The sequence below is a fragment of the Polyodon spathula genome, chromosome 28 (assembly GCF_017654505.1).
Source record: "Polyodon spathula isolate WHYD16114869_AA chromosome 28, ASM1765450v1, whole genome shotgun sequence".
Classification (NCBI taxonomy): domain Eukaryota; kingdom Metazoa; phylum Chordata; class Actinopteri; order Acipenseriformes; family Polyodontidae; genus Polyodon; species Polyodon spathula.
The window spans coordinates 1,265,110-1,282,748 of NC_054561.1; the positions used below are offsets into that span (position 1 = coordinate 1,265,110).

Below are 17,639 nucleotides of genomic sequence, written 5' to 3' on the forward strand. Positions count from 1 at the left end.
CTTGTGGAGTTTTGTCAGACTGGAGTTAGAAATAATAAATAAAAATACAGTGAGAGTCAATGAGAAGACCTCACAAATGCAAACATTCTGCATAACGCGTTTTTAAATTATAGGCATTCTTATTGTTATTCGTTTTTTTTGTTTTTTTTTGTAAATAGATTAAATCCATCATCATGTTGGTGTTTTGAGATGTGATTTATTGAATTTGTTCCAAGCTTTTATTTGTCTATTAAATTTAAATTTTACACAAAATCGGTGTGCATATTTCACAGGCGTTCATTGCAACAGTGCAGTCTAAATAACACGAACAACCTATTCTTATTTATTTTACTTTTTTTCAAATATTATTTCAACGTGACCTAAGGAATCATGCACTTTTCAACGATTAATGTATTATATAATATATATATATAATATATATATATTATATATATATGAATATATATATATATATATATATATATATATATATATATATATATATAATGATAACAAATATAAAGACAGCTAGCAGGATAACCCACGTGTTTCAGTCCGGATTTACACATATTGGCTATATAGCTACTCGAGGCATGGCTATAGCATAGGACGAGTACCTGCTGATCTCGCTGCCTTTGTAAATGCTTGTGACGATGGTATGCCGTATTTGGATTTAGTGTGCATTTAAACTTACAAATATTTCTTTGTGATCGCGATGGGAGGATAATTGAAAAAGCCTCCTGTGTTTTGTGCACCTCTTTAATATGGCAGAATGTGTAATTACAAGCACCCAACCTATTAAAACATCAGATTAGCCTTCATGGCGATGTATGTGTTTGTTTGTTTTTTTCTTCTTTCTGAATTTAATTTCTTATAAACCAGAGGAGGTAGTTTACAAAACCCAATTCTGTCGCCACGGTGTGTTTACGACTTGAAACGTTCCCTTTCCATCTTTAACCTATACACTGTAGAGCATACAGGGAATTGAGAGAGAGAGAGAGAGAGAGAGAGAGAGAGAGAGAGAGAGAGGAGAGAGAGAGAGAGAGAGAGAGAGAGAGAGAGAGTACGCCTCTAAAACTACTCTCTGACACATTTTGATGTAACTGTGTCCAGTGAGAACATATCAAGCAGGGTAATAGTCTCTCGTCCCGTACCGTTATCGTATGTTGGTGGCTCGGCGTTCACCAGTTTGGACAATTGTCGAACCCAAAACTTTCAAATATCCGTTGTTGGGTTCTTGAATCGTGTGTCTACTCTTTTAATGAATCGTCATTATGTCATGTGTACACAAATATAAATATTATATTATGATTATTATATTATTGTTGTTGTTGTTTGTACACGAATGTAATTGTATGTACATATGTAAAGTAACATTTACATATATATATATTATAAGTATTGTAATTATATATATATATATATATATATATATATATATATATATATATATACACATATACACACACAAATAACAAAATATTTTACTCACGTGCACTTAGCAGCTCTCAAACATATTATTTTCATGCAATCGGTCTTCATAGTTAAAATCACACTGGATTCTTACTCTTTTCAAAGGGAGATTAGACAAGTCTAAAACATAGGTGCGCGCTTTTGGTTTCCTGCACAGTCTTTGTGTGTGTGTGTGTGATATATATATTTTTTTCATCTTCACATATCTTCTGCAGTCCGTGTGTTTTTAAAGAAAAAAAAAATCGCGTGAGTTTTCAAACATGTGTGTTTACGTTGTTCGGAGTCCAACTCGGATACACAATGGGGAAACACTGCAAGAGAACAGAAAAGGGAAAAAAATGATATAATAGAGAACCGCCAGAAAGGAAAAACCCGTTTCCTGTACATGTTACTTCCCTGATCACAGCCACCTTGTTTACTGTATAACAAACAAAGAGCCACGAGTTTGCCTCAAGATGGTAGCTGTCATAAATCATGACTATAGAACTGTACCTCTACATTCCGAAAAGCATAGCTCGATTCTGAAGATAATAGTCTGCTTTAGTTACATATAGCATAAAGGTTGTAACTGATCTGACACAGCTAAAAGAAGGCTTAGACACGGGTAGGTATGTGCTAATAATAAATAATAATAATAATAATAATAATAATAATAATAATAATAATAATAATAATAATGCATTAATTACACATCACTTGGTATAAAACTGAACGCACGGGAGTAAGGTTCACAATCTTTGAAGGGCAAAAGACGAAGGAAGGTAGCACTGTGTTTGTATGGTATGAACGCCTCACGGATTTTCTCTATAGCTCTACAGTAAAACAGTATACAGTGCCCTGCTGGAAATCGACTTTTTTTCTTATAAAAGTAAAGCAAAAGGGATATACATTTGGCAATGGAATATTACACGTAGCTCGTACGCATGCATTTAATTGGAATAAAAAAAAAAAGATCAAATAAACAATGAAGTATTAAAGAAAACCAACAAAAAATCCGCATCGAAGAGAAAAAAAAACATGTCAAACAAATAAATAAATACAGTACAAAATGATGTGAAATAAATAAAAATCTATAATATCGGAGTTCTTGTTGTTTATTACTAGAGTTATTATTTTAAATAAAATCTAGGCGATTTTTTTTTTAAGAAAGGGAAAGCGTAATTTAGTTAGCGAATTAAAAACAGTGCTATATATTTACTGAAATGTAATTAAAAACATGTTTAATTTATCACTGAAGAATAATCCGTCTTTGATTAGCGTTGCATGTTGGTATACACAAAACGAAGGTGGCTGGTTACTGGCATAGCCACGGCTCCCTGGTGCATGCATTCTGGAGCCCCTCGTGGGTGCTATTCCACTCTCAAGCGCTCTCTCTATTGGTCAGCTCCTGATCAGATGGTCGAGTTTCCTTCTGTCCCGTACTGGCACCTCGCCACCCCCCTTCAGCTAAAAGCACAATCTCCGATAAAGTACTAATAGTTAAACCACTTGGACTATAAAACACAACAAATCATAAAGCTGGCAAAAAGGTGTCTGTCGTATAAGGGTCCAGATGAATTCATATTTCGTAAACTCTACTTTTCCGGTGAATCTTCCCGGAGCACAGGACTCATTTCTGGGCCAGATACCGTTATATTCATCTGGATACACGGATCCTTTAAGACACTACCCCGGCGCTGCTTATGGAGCTGCCAGCAGCGTCCAAGACAAGGCGTACCCTTCCTCGTACTACCACCAAGCCAGCGGTGCCTACAGCCGGACAGCCCCCTCCGCCGCTTGCGACTACGGTGCAGCTGGTTTTTACAGAGAAAAGGACCCGTCTTGCGCGATCTCCGGTTTGGAAGAACATTCTCTGGTTCTGAATCCAGACCAGCGGAAGTCGGATTGCGCGGCGCAGAATAAAAACATATTTGGGGAGAGTGAAGACCAAAAAGCTACTACGGTCTATCCATGGATGCAAAGAATGAATTCTTGCAATGGTAAGTGGATTATTATTATTATTATTATTATTATTATTATTATTATTATTATTATTATTATTATTATAATACATAGTATATAGTAGTATTATAGTATCATCATTATTCATAATGTATTATTATTATTATTAGTATTAGTGTTCTTATTGTATTACTGTGACTGATACACACAGGATAATAGATACTGTTTACTGTAATGCGGTTGGGTTTGCGGTCTGCACGCTGTAAATAGTTACATTGACTGTACGGTTCAAGCTCTCCTGAACCCACAGGAAGCGCAGTCAAACCTTTCCAAATCATAGAAAACACGTATTGCAGCCTTTAAAATAGTTTCTATCTAGTTCCAACCTAGCCGAGGATAGGGCTGTGAGATGAGAGTTTGCACGATTAGCTGTATATGACGTGGTGTCGTATCTATAAGGGGCTACCCAAAAAACATGCGATTTACAGTTCAGAAATGCATACGTGTAAAATGCATGTATTATACAACGTAAGATATGAAACGTTGATGCGCACGTTTAGAGAAGAACATTTTAAGTGCCATGAATACCAATGCCCCCGTTCACTTTGATCAATATAAATATATATATATATATATATATATATATATATATATATATATATATATATATATATATATATGATATATATATATACTCGACTGAGAGAGTATTAAATTAGCGGACTTGTGTAAGATCAATAGCTTTCTTAAGTGTGTCTTCTTTACTCAAAAAGGACCCTGTCTCCGTGTTTAGATTAATTGTTTGTCTGTTCACAGAAGTGGAGTTGATGTGCACTGGTACAGTTGAGAGGCAGGTAGATTAGTTAATGCACAGTTATACTGATCAATAGACCTAATTATTCTTCCAATGCGTACATCTATTATTGTGTCTGGCTGTACTGGCTAGCTCAGAGCGCTGTGTGGCGATAATATTCTAAATCCAGTGCAAGGACAACCGATCATTTTAGATTCTTTTATACCAAGTCCACGCGGATCAAACGACAACAAAACACATTAAAAAAAACGCCGTTGATTGACGAATTAAATAAGTCGTAATTATTATTATTATTATTATTATTATTATTATTATTATTATTGACATATGCCGCTGGCAGCTTTGCCCCTCTTTTGCAAAACAAACCAGGTACACGTCCTCAGATAAACAGATTTAAGTGGTCAGCTCCACGTTTATTGTTATGCATGTTCGCTGGTGCAAATTCTAAGGAACGCTTCCTTCTTTTTATTTTTCTTAACAGGTCCGGGCTTTGGGGCAAGCGGCCGGAGAGGTCGCCAAACTTATACCCGGTACCAGACCCTGGAGCTGGAGAAGGAGTTCCATTTTAATCGCTACCTGACCAGGCGACGCCGGATCGAGATTGCCCATGCGCTCTGCCTCACAGAACGACAGATAAAGATCTGGTTTCAGAACCGGCGAATGAAATGGAAAAAAGAAAATAAACTGATGAACTCCTCCCAGACGAGCGGAGAAGAAGAAGAAAAAGAAAAGAGGACAGAGTCATAAAAAAGAAGAAATAGAAAATACAAGTTAAACATAAAAAAAATCCCAACACTGTTTTTTTTCTTTTTGTTTGTTTTATCATTGAAGACTTTAATTATTTTGTTTTGTATAACCCTTTGACTGTTCATCGTTTGCACCGATAACGTTTGCGCTTCAGTAAATGTGTACAGGTGTCCTATGCCAGCAACTTCGGTTATTGTTTTATATATTTTAATTGCATTTCATATTGTTATTTTTTTCTGGCAAACGGGCTACATCGTGGTTGTGTATGTATGTGCGTGTAAGTTGTATTTGTTTATGACTATGGCAAATAAGGAGTTCTTCCAATATGTTTTATTGGTGTTCACGTTTTCAGTCTTGTACAGGATCAAAAGAAAAAAAAAAACTTTTACCTGCGAGCTCCAACTAAGTACCTTTTTTGTAAATAATCCCCCCCCCCCCCCCACACACACACACACACACACACACACACACACACACACACACCGGTGTGCCTTGCGTTATACGCACAGCGTGTCCATCAGGCACACGTGTGTGTGCGTGGTCATACATGTGTTTGTTGTGTGTTGTGTGTCACATTATATATATATATATATATACTTACAAAATATTATCCTCAAATACAAATTGTTAAATAACAACAAAACTTGTTTTGATGGATCTTAAAAGTTTTCATATTTAATTAAATTTGTAACATGTTGTGTACACATTCATCAAGACAGTGTGTTCTAATGGATTACCTCTTGTTGAACAACTAGATAATAATAATAATAATAATAATAATAATAATAATAATAATAATAATAATAATAATAAATAGAAAAACACTGCCTGAAACTGTGCTGTTGTGTTTCCTTTTCTAAATACCTAGCTTCTCCTGAAAAGTTCAATTAAAAGCTGGAGTGAGCCGGGGGGCAGATACAGGAAACGGCCTGGGGTTTAATAAGTGAAAAGGAGAGTACGGTGCTCGCGTCGGCCCGAGATCAAAGCGGAGAGTTTCTCTGCAGTAGTGTTACAAAGTAAGCGCCGTGGCTTTGTAACTTCGCTGACATTATTTTAAAACGTGGACGGGCACGTGTGTTGGTCGGCACTTATACACGTAGATCTATCTATCTATCTATCGATAGATAGATAGATAGATAGATAGATAGATAGATAGATAGATAGATATGTAATCTCTCTAAACAGCGCTATAATGCCTTTTTAGCTATAACGTGTGAACAGGTTGCTTTAGCCTTGCCTGAGCCGGCAATAGTAATTACAGAATTCTATTTGCAATGGCGAACACACTATCTTTAAAACAACAACAATAGAAAACAAAACAAACAAACAAACAAAAAACACACACATGGTGGTAAAACCATCTTGCAACTCAGTCCAGGGCAGTGATTTACCTATAGGAACAGGCGGCGGATAAAGTCAACATCCTCCCATTCCCCGGCTACAGTACAGTAATCTGCATCAAATATTTCCAATCGCAGTTTCCTCTACTTGTACTATCTCTGCAACAGAGGCCACGCTCAAAGCGAAAGGGGGTTTGGGTCTATTGTTCTTCAAGGTATACAGATAAGAATTGGCTGCTATTTCCCTTTATATTAGAAAACACAGTTATAATAAATAAATATATATATATATATATATATATATATATATATATATATATATATATATATATATATATATATATATTGTATATAAGATTTTGTGTATATGAAGCTATGTATAATTTGCATGAGTATAACACTTCCTTATTGAAGCACTGCAGTTATTTACAAGTATTCGAATGCAATGGCATTTCACTATGACGCATATTTCTGTCAAATTAGCTACCCGAGCTGCAGTTTTCTACATTAGAACTGTAATATTATTAATAATACAATTTAGTTATAGTTCCGTTTAAACTGTAGTGGAAATTAAGTAGAAATGACGCTTATAGATTTGAATGAATCGCACAATTTTTTATAACATTAAAATACATTTTGTAAGCCTTTGACTGGCACACTGCAGAAATAGCAAAGGGCCAGTTATATACTGCCAATCACATTCTAAATAAAAGCATGCTAATTGCCAGAAATACAATAAACATACGTATGATTTATATTGTTTTCTGAGCAGTGTTTTATACATGTAACACATTCACTTCTAGTAAAAACAAACACCATAACCAAACACGACATTAAAATCATAAAAATAAGAATTTATTACACACACTCACACACACACACACACACACACACACACACACACACACACACACACACACACCTATCTCTTTTTTTATAATACCACTTTATTACCGTTAATATTTTACTCAATAAGTTGAGAATATAATAAAGACAGGATATGAAAAATAACCTATATTTAGATATGCCTTTAATTTCAATGTGGATTCAATCTATATATGGATATGTAAATAAACGTTATGTACATAGCTATATATCTATATATATATAAACAAAGAAATAATATAATAAATCAAAGGCGTTAATCATCCATGTGTGTAATACATGTTATACCCAGTAAGTGGCGCTCTCTGCCAGCACGCAGCACAATCCGGCTCTGGGTGTCTTGCGTTGACTCGAGCATAACGATTCTCATCTCGTCATCATTTGTAACCACGGAGCATGAATTACCTCTTGAAGTCATCAGTGAGAATTTACGACTGGTCAACAAAAGCACGTGACTCCCAACACGCACCCCCACCCCCATATTTGGCCGCATACATAGCAAAAACCAAGTACAGTGCATAGCTATAATTCATTAATACATCATAAATCGTGAAGCACAGCGTTATAACGACCTAGATCTACAAATCAAGCCCTCTAAAATAAACCAAATGAGTTCCTACTTTGTAAACTCGTTCTCGGGGCGCTATCCAAATGGCCCCGACTATCAGTTGCTAAATTATGGAACTAGTAGCAGCGCTATGAACGGCACTTACAGGGACACCGGCACCATGCATTCGAGCTCGTACGGCTACAACTACAATGGAATGGACCTCAGCGTGAACCGATCCGCCACTCCCAGCCATTTCGGGACTATTGGGGAAAGCTCCGGTTCTTTCCAGTCGCCGGCACAAGACAGCCGTTTTAGACAGCCCTCCAGCTGCTCGCTCTCGTCCCCCGAATCCCTCCCCTGCTCCAACAGCGAGACCCTGGGACCCAAATGCTCCTCGCCCCCGTCCGACCAGCCCGCCAACCCGGGCATTATCAGCAACAGCAGCACCAGCAGCACCAGCAAAAACTGCACCGGCGCACATTTTACAGAACTGGACGAGGCGAGCGCTTCTTCGGAGACCGAGGAAGGCTCTCTTAGATCCGGCAACAGCATTCCCAGGGTTCAGCAACATCAGCAACATAACGAAGGAGCAGCTAGTTCTACTACTCCCACATCAGAAGGGCAACCGCCCCAGATTTTCCCATGGATGAGGAAGCTACATATTAACCATGGTATATACCTCTATATGTATCTCTGTATGTTTTTTTCCTTGTTCCATGCCGTGTTATTAGTCTCCGTGTTTTGTTTGTTAAGCGTTTTCCTGTAGGTGTATTAGCTACGCGTTCTAGACCTATGACTGCCCTTTGAAAAACGCCATAAATCTTCGTGTAGTGAAAAAAAGAATGTGAGAGAGAAAGAAAGAAGGAAAGAAAGTGGGAACGTGTTTGTATCTAGTGTAAAAACAAAACGTGCAAGAGAATTAAAAACGAGGAAGTTGGAAAAAAAAATACAGAGACGGGGAGAGAGACAGAAAGGGAGGTAGAGAGTAAGGGAGACTGAAAACACCGAGGATTCCTTTTTGGATTTGTTAGATAAAACATAAGTGGGACATGAAATGAAGTTAATGAAAAATTATTTACTAAATCTCACGATGCAGCGTTGTGAATCAAACAATTAATAATGCAAATATAACCACATAGCAATAACAAAACAAACCAAAAAATAGCCTTCGGTTGTCAATATATATATATATATATAGTCTATTATATAATATATATATATATATATATTATATATAATATATATATATATATAATTTAAAAAAGTCAATATTATAAAATGTGAGTTCAGTTATGTGTGCGTGTTCTCCTGATGTGTTTTATATTTATCTGCTCACGTTTGCAATATTGTGCAGTATTTTGTGGTCCACAGCGAGCTAATGTTTATTGAAACATTGTATCCATGGTATTTAGATATGACTGGACCAGATGGGAAACGGGCCCGTACTGCATACACTCGCTACCAGACATTAGAGCTGGAGAAGGAATTCCATTTCAATAGGTACCTAACCCGCAGGAGGAGAATCGAGATCGCACACTCGCTGTGCCTCTCGGAAAGGCAAATCAAGATCTGGTTCCAAAACAGAAGAATGAAATGGAAGAAGGACAATAAACTCAAAAGCATGAGTCTGGCAACTGGAGGAAGCGCATTTCAACCATTTAATGAATCGCATTTTATACACCATAATTTAGAAATGCAATGGAAAAAAAAAAAAATTAAATTTTTCTAAATATTGAGTACTGTTCCGCAAGGCGCCCTTAGCATGTTGTTGATGTCTTTACAGTTTTTTTTATTTTATTATTATTATTATTATTATTATTATTATTATTTTTTTTTTTTTTTTTTTTTTTTTTTTTTAAGGCAACTTCAAAAGTTCTACTGTGGTACTGGTAACACAAAAAATGTGTTTTTGTTTCTGTTTTTATATTGTTATTATTTGGAAGGACAAGATCAATAGTCCGTTGTTAGTGTTCTAAGTGTTGTTTATGTGCCAAGTGCTATGAAAATGCTTTCTTGGAAGTCAGAATGCTTCTGTGAGCGCTTAAATGTTATAACTTATTTACAATAGATTACAACTGTATAGTTTGATGTTTACAGCCTACTATATACTCTGCCCACAAGATGCTGTAGACTAAAAGGTGTTGCTCTTACATTTGCAAAATGTCTTCTTCTTCTTCTTCTTCTTCTTCTTCTTCTTCTTCTTCTTCTTCTTCTTCTTCTTCTTCTTCTTCTTCTTCTTCTTCTTCTCCTCCTCCTGCTTTTTTGTTTCCATGCCTGTACGTCGTTATAGTGATTTCAATTAGTTTTTTTATTGTAAAATGTAAAACCCAGTCTGCATTTCTGTCTTTATTCGTTCATACCTGTGTATAATTCCACTCTCGTAAAAAAGAAGACAGATAATTGTATAGTGATTAATCATTCGTGTGTTCCAAAATGGGTGTAAATATTAGATATTTTTAATGTGACCAATATGTAACATGTAGAAGGCAGAGTGAATGATAATAATAATAATGGCGACTCTCATGCCTGTTAGTATTTTGCCAATAAGCTTTTTGTAACTGTTTGTAGCTCAACTTGAAGTTAAAAATAAATAAATAAAGTTTCTCATATTCAAGCCACTTGATTGCAGCCCTTTCATTTCTACGTTCTCTTTTCCTCATGCCTGCTGCTGCTAAAAGAATATTTCAAAAAATACAGCAAAGAACAAAAATAAAAGCAGAACAAAATACAGCCGTTAACGTGCCTCTGAATCCATCTCATTCTCGCGCTTGAGTATGTCACCGATTAAAAGAGCAGAATATTCTAATGAGCTGCAGAGTTCTAGCAGCGAACATAAATACACTTGAAAAGCACACGGAATAAACCGCTAGGCCTAGGAAATAAGCATTTTACAAAAACCCATCTCGGTACATTCTGTGGGGTCTTGTAAGTGCAACACAGGTCTCACACACAGACCTGCTGCTACGCGCTACATCTTTTACCTGTCGCGAAGTGTCTAAAACTTAACGCGTTTTGATAGGACTCGTCATAAAATCACTATATCAAAATGACCGCCCTGCTTGCTACAATCGATCACTATTACATTTAAAGAAGCGAACCTTCAGAAAAGGGATGTCCTTTACCCCGCTCTGGTTGTAATAAATACATTTAAAAATCAGTGCACACCATCAGCCCTAACCGCCCTCGGGGTTTATAAACGGCCCGGTGCCCCTAAATGCATCCTTCCTTTTTGCCAAACGACTGCCAATCCCATACAACCTACTTTATCCCTTTTACAACAAAGTAAACTTTGAACTTGTACACTTACCAATTAACCCCCCCCCCCCAATGGTACGGTAGTGCCTGAGCTTAGGAAGGAGCTGAGGATGAGTGGTGAAGCAAACTGTAATTGCCATCCGCCTTGCGCTGCCTGTCTGCCGGCCTGAATCGCCTTGTTTGCTCGCTGACTTGGCCTTTCGTTTGTTATTTTTTGTGGTAGGGGTGTGGGGTGTTGGGGGGGGGGGTGGTTGTTGTTAACCATACCCAAACTAAACCAAAAGTAGGTATGGCATTTAGATGTCAAATGGATGATGGTTTTTATCTAGAAGTTAGATCGTAAAAATCATCCGGACCAGAGAGAGATAACCCTCACTGGCTCTCAAAAGTCACGTGGGGTCCATAAAGTTAGTTTTATGGTTTTGGGGAGTTGACAATCTACTATATATTTCACATTCTAGAATGCAAGTGACGGTTTAACTGCTTCCGAAGGATTGTAAAGGGTCAGAAACGCGTTAGCAGTATGCAATACAAGTCGTGCCCGTACCTCGTTCTCGACGTTATAACCGTGTACCCACTCGCCGCTGTGTGCCAGTGTACAGTTTTAAAACAGCAAACACGAGGCCGAAGACTGTTCCAGCTCAAAGTAAGTCCTGTTGAAAGCTTGTCTATGTAGTTGGCTACTTAGCTGGTTAACTTGAGCAGTAGTGATAACTAATGAACAGTAGTGATAACATTTTATTTTTGTAATTGTACTGTCATTATAAGAAGCCGGCAACTCGTTCTCAGTTCGTTTTACGAGGCCCTGACATTGTGTGTGTGTGTGTGTGTGTGTGTGTGTGTGTGTGTGTGTGTGTGTGTGTATGCAAGCTATTAAAGGCTGGTAAAACTTTGCAATTGGTATAGCAGATGTAACTGAATCAAAAGTAATAGATGCGTAATGGTTCAGTATTTCATTCAACACCCCCCCCCCCAAATTTAGTTGCTGTTATTTATAAAATATGGAAGTTTTGCATACACTGTGCACGAGCTATATCTCCGTTGATTTGATATGATTTGTTCTCAATTATCTTTTGCATAACTTGCAAAATAAGTACAGAGTTGACATGCTGTAAAATTTGATTTTTCCTGTTTTTTATAGGTTGTGTGTCAATATGATTTCCACTCTCCTTGGTAGAGTGTTTAAGCATTTGTTTCTTGTTTTGCGGATTACAATTAAAACGATACATTTCGTCCAAAAGATGGTTCTATGGTGTATTATAGAAATCTACACAGTGACAAAATCATGCGTAACTGGTAATCGCTTATGTGTGGTCCGGGATCATGCCACAAAACACGGGTTTACAACAAAAAAACAACCCCCCCCCCCCAAAAAAAAACAAAAACAAAACAACAACAACAAACGCGAACAACGATTCGTTTTGAAGAACCACAATGAGTAAGAACTTTATTGATATTTCTCAGGGACGCGTCCTGCAGCCAAACAGATTCGTAGATTCCGAATCAGCAATCACAATACCACAGACTGACAGGGCCACGTTTAAAGCACGTCTCTTGCTTTAAAACATTCTTCTTCAGTATTAAATACTATTTTAAAAAGTGATAAAACGATCTGAAAATGTGAATATATGAGATGGACTGACAAGGTGAACTTCAATAAGAAAGCGCGTTTATAGAGACCAGAGTACCGACAGCGAATTGGTGTTTATTTCTGAGTTCCAATACATAGTTTTTTTATAACTCATACGTATATTATATATATATATATATATATATATATATATATATATATATATATATATATATTAGAATTATATATAATGAAAAGAACAAAAAAACCAAACAGTATATAAATAAACAAAAAACCCAAGCAGAAATCTGCGTTTAGAATATATCAGATGAAAAAGACGAAAAAAACAAACAAACAATATTTTATTTGTCTCGCGGTTCGAAAGTATTTATCGAAACTCAGTTATGGGTTTTCCTTTCTTTAGTATGGAGACGGCATTGCATTGGATCAAAAGTAGGGTTAAACGTTTGTTTCAAAATTATTTAGCTGCAGAAAACTTTCAAAATTAAATTGAGATTTATCAAAATGACACCTCTTTGCAAATGTAGCGCGGTGTGTGGTAGTTGTAGTTGGGTATTATTATTATTATTATTATTATTATTATTATTATTATTATTATTAATTAAGCTACAATCCTTTTTTTTTTTTTTTTTTTTTGCATCATCAATACTGATCCTAAATGTACATCGCACGAAATGTCCGGCTTCAAATCACTATGCGTATTTGCATGCGATTCTAAATGTTGACACAGACGGCACACCTTTACACAGGTATGCGTTGGAAACAAAGCAAAACAGTAACATAACAAGTTGGGTGCTCGTCTGTCCACTGTGATTATGCGCGCTTTGCTCTAATTGTACCGCTGCTTTTCCAAACGCAGGTATGCGCTTATCTGAATCATCGCCCTTTATCTCATAATGCCGGACTGGAAAACCACAATCTCTGTGTACTGTTTGCATGTTCAGTTTTTGGAAACAAGCTCGGCCTCTTTCCAATAACAGTAGATTCAGTGTCTTGCTGTTTCATATACTACTAAACATAACCCCACGTTTTTTTTTTTTTTTTTTTTTTAATTCTTGATCCTGAGTGTAATTATCGCTTAATACGCTCCCTGTAACATACTATTGCAGTATATGTTACAAGAAAAAGTTATAGAAATATTTCGATTACAGTGAGATTCTATGACAATAACAGGAGGAAGTGGTATATCGACTAGCAACTGTATTTAGAAATATTTATCTCAATCTGTTTATTGCCTTATCTGTCGTCTAGTATACTATAGATTAGCAATCTACATCATAAAACGATGCATTTTTAAGAACCACATGCCTACCAATCTGTAAAAGATTTATTTTTAAATAAACACGACCCAATCAGCCATTTCAGAGCCAACTCTGTCGATATATACATAGCAACCTATTCTCAAGCCCTCCCCGTGGCACTTACAATCTGCACCATCTTAAACAGGGGGGCTTGTCCACCCAATATCTGGCGTGCTTCACAATGCGTTAGCCTCACTAGCTGTATAGGACTGATGGTCAAAATTCCTAAAGTTCACAGTGTTTTTTGTCATCCTTTTTCCCCCTTGTCTTGTTGCTGATAGAGTAGGGAAGTATGAGAGAGTCAACAGGAAAACAGGGTCTTGACCGCGAAGTAAGGCGAGAGCTGTCATTTACATTTTTCATCGGCTTCCTCTCTTTGAAATATACAGGGAATGCAAGGCCTTTAGTCTCTGTGGTTACCTAATAAACCCAAATATCAATATCGAATACTGACAAAAATAAAACTATTTTAAGTATAACCCCAGTGATTTATTTTTTTTAAACCTGGAGAGGCAGGCAGGCAGGCAGACAGACAGACAGACAATGCTATAGACTGCTGTCATTTACTACACTTGCCTGTGCAAACGTTTTTGCAGACATACAGACGAGAAAAGCATTGCATTTTAACTGTGTGAGGTGTGTGACTCGATACTTGCACATGCAGATGTTTAAACAACTGATCTCACGAAGCTAAGTTTTAGGTTTTGTTCGTACAAGTAAGCACCGACTGTAATGGGAAAAGGCTGTGTGTGTGTGTGTGTGTGCGCGCGCGCGAGTGTGTGTGTGCGCGCGCGTGTGAGTTTAAAATATGTATGTTATAGTTTTCATACTTGTCTTGATTTTAAAACGACTGTAGGACTAACACTTGAAAAAGCAAATTAATAGTTTGATGAGACGGATATTTTCAAGAGGAACATGCAAGTTTTAATAACGAGTTCCTGTAACTTTGGAAACAAGCAACGCTTCTGAAGAAAAAGACATGGTCAGAGAAATAGTGGATCAAAAATACGCCCTTGTGTGTATACTTAGAGAGATAGAGAGATAGAGAGATAGATAGATAGATAGATTTGCCATACACTGTAAAAAATACCGTATTTTTACAGTAAATGTACCTTAATATTGACTTAATAAAATTGTATTTGAAGATTAATTCTAGTGTATATTTCCGTCTTATGAACTTAATCATTTTTTAAAAAGTATGTTACATTAATATTAATCAACATTTACCGTAATTAATATAAATAAAAACATGTCTCTATTAATGTAAATTTACCGTACATATACGGTATTTCTTTACAGTGTATGCGATATTTCATACCCAGATTTTTGGTTTCAAGAATATAATTGGATTCACTTTTTTTTTTTTTTTTTTTTTTTTTTTTTTTTTTAAATCACAAAAACTTTTAATATGATCTTGCAAAACACCAACATTTCACCGGGTATTGTACTGACGCAGGCCTGTTTGTGCATGCCCCTGCTTATGTGTATATTTATTTGTTTAAGTAAAATTAAAATAAAAACATATTAGGATAGAGGTCGTTGGGGAGAGGCATAGATCTTTAAAAAACATCGCAACGAAACGATTCCGAACGATTAGATTGCCATTTGAAACGTGTAATGCGGTTTGCATATTGATAGGGGGAATCTGTACTTACAGCTCATCAATAATTCATAGGGAGCTAGGGATCATTCGGAGGTCACCAGACTACAGCGCGCGGTTTCCTATGCGCGAGGGTTATGGTCTTCGAGCATAGTCCATTGTTATATAGAAATATATTGTGTTATATATATATATATTTAGCTTTCTATATACCTGTAGAGTAAACAGGAACACCAGCAGAGAGTCATTAGTAAGCGAGTTTACATACACCAGAGAGCCTGAGTGTATAATATATATTTTAGCATCTGTTATGTATACGTATATTTTTCAAATAGCCCAGACATCGAAGTGTAATGCATACAGAGTCGAAATATATATACATATATATATCGCTGCATTTTCCAGTATTTCTAATCGTTTTTTTTTTTTTTAAATACATAACATCTGATGTAGGCCAAAAAATTTAAATAAATATTAATTTATTGAAATTAATTAATTTTAAATTAAACAGCAATTTGTCGAGTGCTCATCCCATTGTTAATATATATATATATATAATATTGCTGAATATATATATATATACAATGCAGTTACTTGGTATATTTGACCGTGTTGTGTAGTTTGTTTTTCAAGGCCAGGGCTTTGCTTTTAACGGCCTGAGCTGTTTGTCAAGCTAATTATTTAGAAATTCAGTGTCTGCATCACGCACGCTGCCAAATCACCCTGGCAATGAGAGCCTATTTTCTTTTCCGCTTTGCACTGAAATTCCTGACGCAGTTTTTCGTAAATGTTTCGCTTTTCAGCTTTAAATGCGTCCCTTCAACCCCCCTAGTAAATATGTGTTCATCAGACAACCGGCAAACAAGAAAACAAGCTTTGCCACGTCTCATCTGTTTTATTCACTCATGCATTTCTGTACAGAATTTACTACGCCGTTTATACTTCATTATACCTATCTATCCTGTAATCGCTTTAAAACTTGTATTCTAACACACCTACATAAAGCATATATTGTATACTGATTTAACACGCATACATACCTATTAAAATCGTGTTGTACCCTTTTAGAATTACTAAACAATTATTATCTATGTATTCTATGTAATATGCATTACATGTTATGCACGGCAAAAGTATACATTTGTTTGTATTTTCTTGGTTTGTGAGTGTCTAATATTTTATCCAGAATGTATCACCCTCTACCCACCACTAGAGCCCGCCTCAGACCAAGTTCACAGCCAATGGATCTACCGAGAGCCACAATCCGTACTCAGCTCCGGCTTCACGTCCTCATCGGCCCGGTTAGAGTGTGGCTTTCTCGGATTAAAGCAAAACTGAGCCCAGTGACAGGTTCGCCTACCACAGCAGACAAACGCCACTGAATAGCGTGTCAGAGACCCAAACGCGTACCGGACTTGAAACGCCAAAACTAAAGGCAAACAAACATTTTGATATACATTAAAATAATTAAACTCAATCAAAGCAATCAAATCAAAGCAAAACTCGTTGCAGATTTTTTTTAAATCAATCAATCTATCTATCTATCTATCTATCTATCTATCTATCTATCTATCTATCTATCTATCTATCTATCTATATTATACACAACACACGTGCTGAAATGTAACCCGATGTCCGAAAAATGTAATAAAAAAACAACAACAAATAAAACCTAACAGTATTAATAATAATACTATTTTAAAAGCCCATTGGGACGTATAGACTAATATAGTTCTTTATGCTTTCTGCTTGCGACGGAGGCGTGCAAGGCCTTCTGAGGCTTGTTAGTAGAACGAGATACCCGCAGGGTCAAAAAGTTGCGGGTCAAAAGTTTACGTCGTGCGTGACTCCATGCTGACTCCGTCTCGAGCCATACAAAACTGCTGCCGTGTATCACTGAGAAATGGGAATGAGAGAAAAAAAGACCCTAGCTTGTGCGCAAAGACGAGAGAAATGATAGCGAGGGGAGGATAGAGCAGTTGGATCGACCTTCATCGTATATGTATAAAAAAAAAAAAAAAAAAAAAAAAAAAAAAAAAAAAAACGTCCCTACAGGGTGAAAAAGAAATACGAGAAAAAATGTGCCTTGGAGATACTAACTGAGATGAAGAAATAAAAAAGATTGATGAAGGGAGATAGAGGAGAGAGAGAGAGAGAGAGGAC

At 36.4% G+C, this 17,639-nt stretch overlaps 3 protein-coding genes across 4 annotated transcripts in view; all 3 read left to right on the forward strand.

Annotated features, from left to right (window-relative positions):
- Positions 1-17,639, forward strand: part of LOC121301930 (homeobox protein Hox-B3a-like) — a 59,439-nt gene that overhangs the window by 2,623 nt on the left and 39,177 nt on the right. The gene's annotated exons all lie outside the window — the stretch shown is intronic.
- Positions 2,650-4,991, forward strand: LOC121301934 (homeobox protein Hox-B6a-like). The gene is made up of 2 exons (XM_041231659.1): positions 2,650-3,431; positions 4,689-4,991. Exons 1-2 carry the CDS (start codon positions 3,005-3,007, stop codon positions 4,952-4,954), a joined length of 693 nt encoding a protein of 230 aa, XP_041087593.1. The 5' UTR covers positions 2,650-3,004; the 3' UTR covers positions 4,955-4,991.
- Positions 7,318-16,858, forward strand: LOC121301751 (homeobox protein Hox-B5a-like). Its single transcript, XM_041231349.1, has 3 exons — positions 7,318-8,400; positions 9,142-9,397; positions 16,663-16,858. Exons 1-3 carry the CDS (start codon positions 7,788-7,790, stop codon positions 16,856-16,858), a joined length of 1,065 nt encoding a protein of 354 aa, XP_041087283.1. The 5' UTR covers positions 7,318-7,787.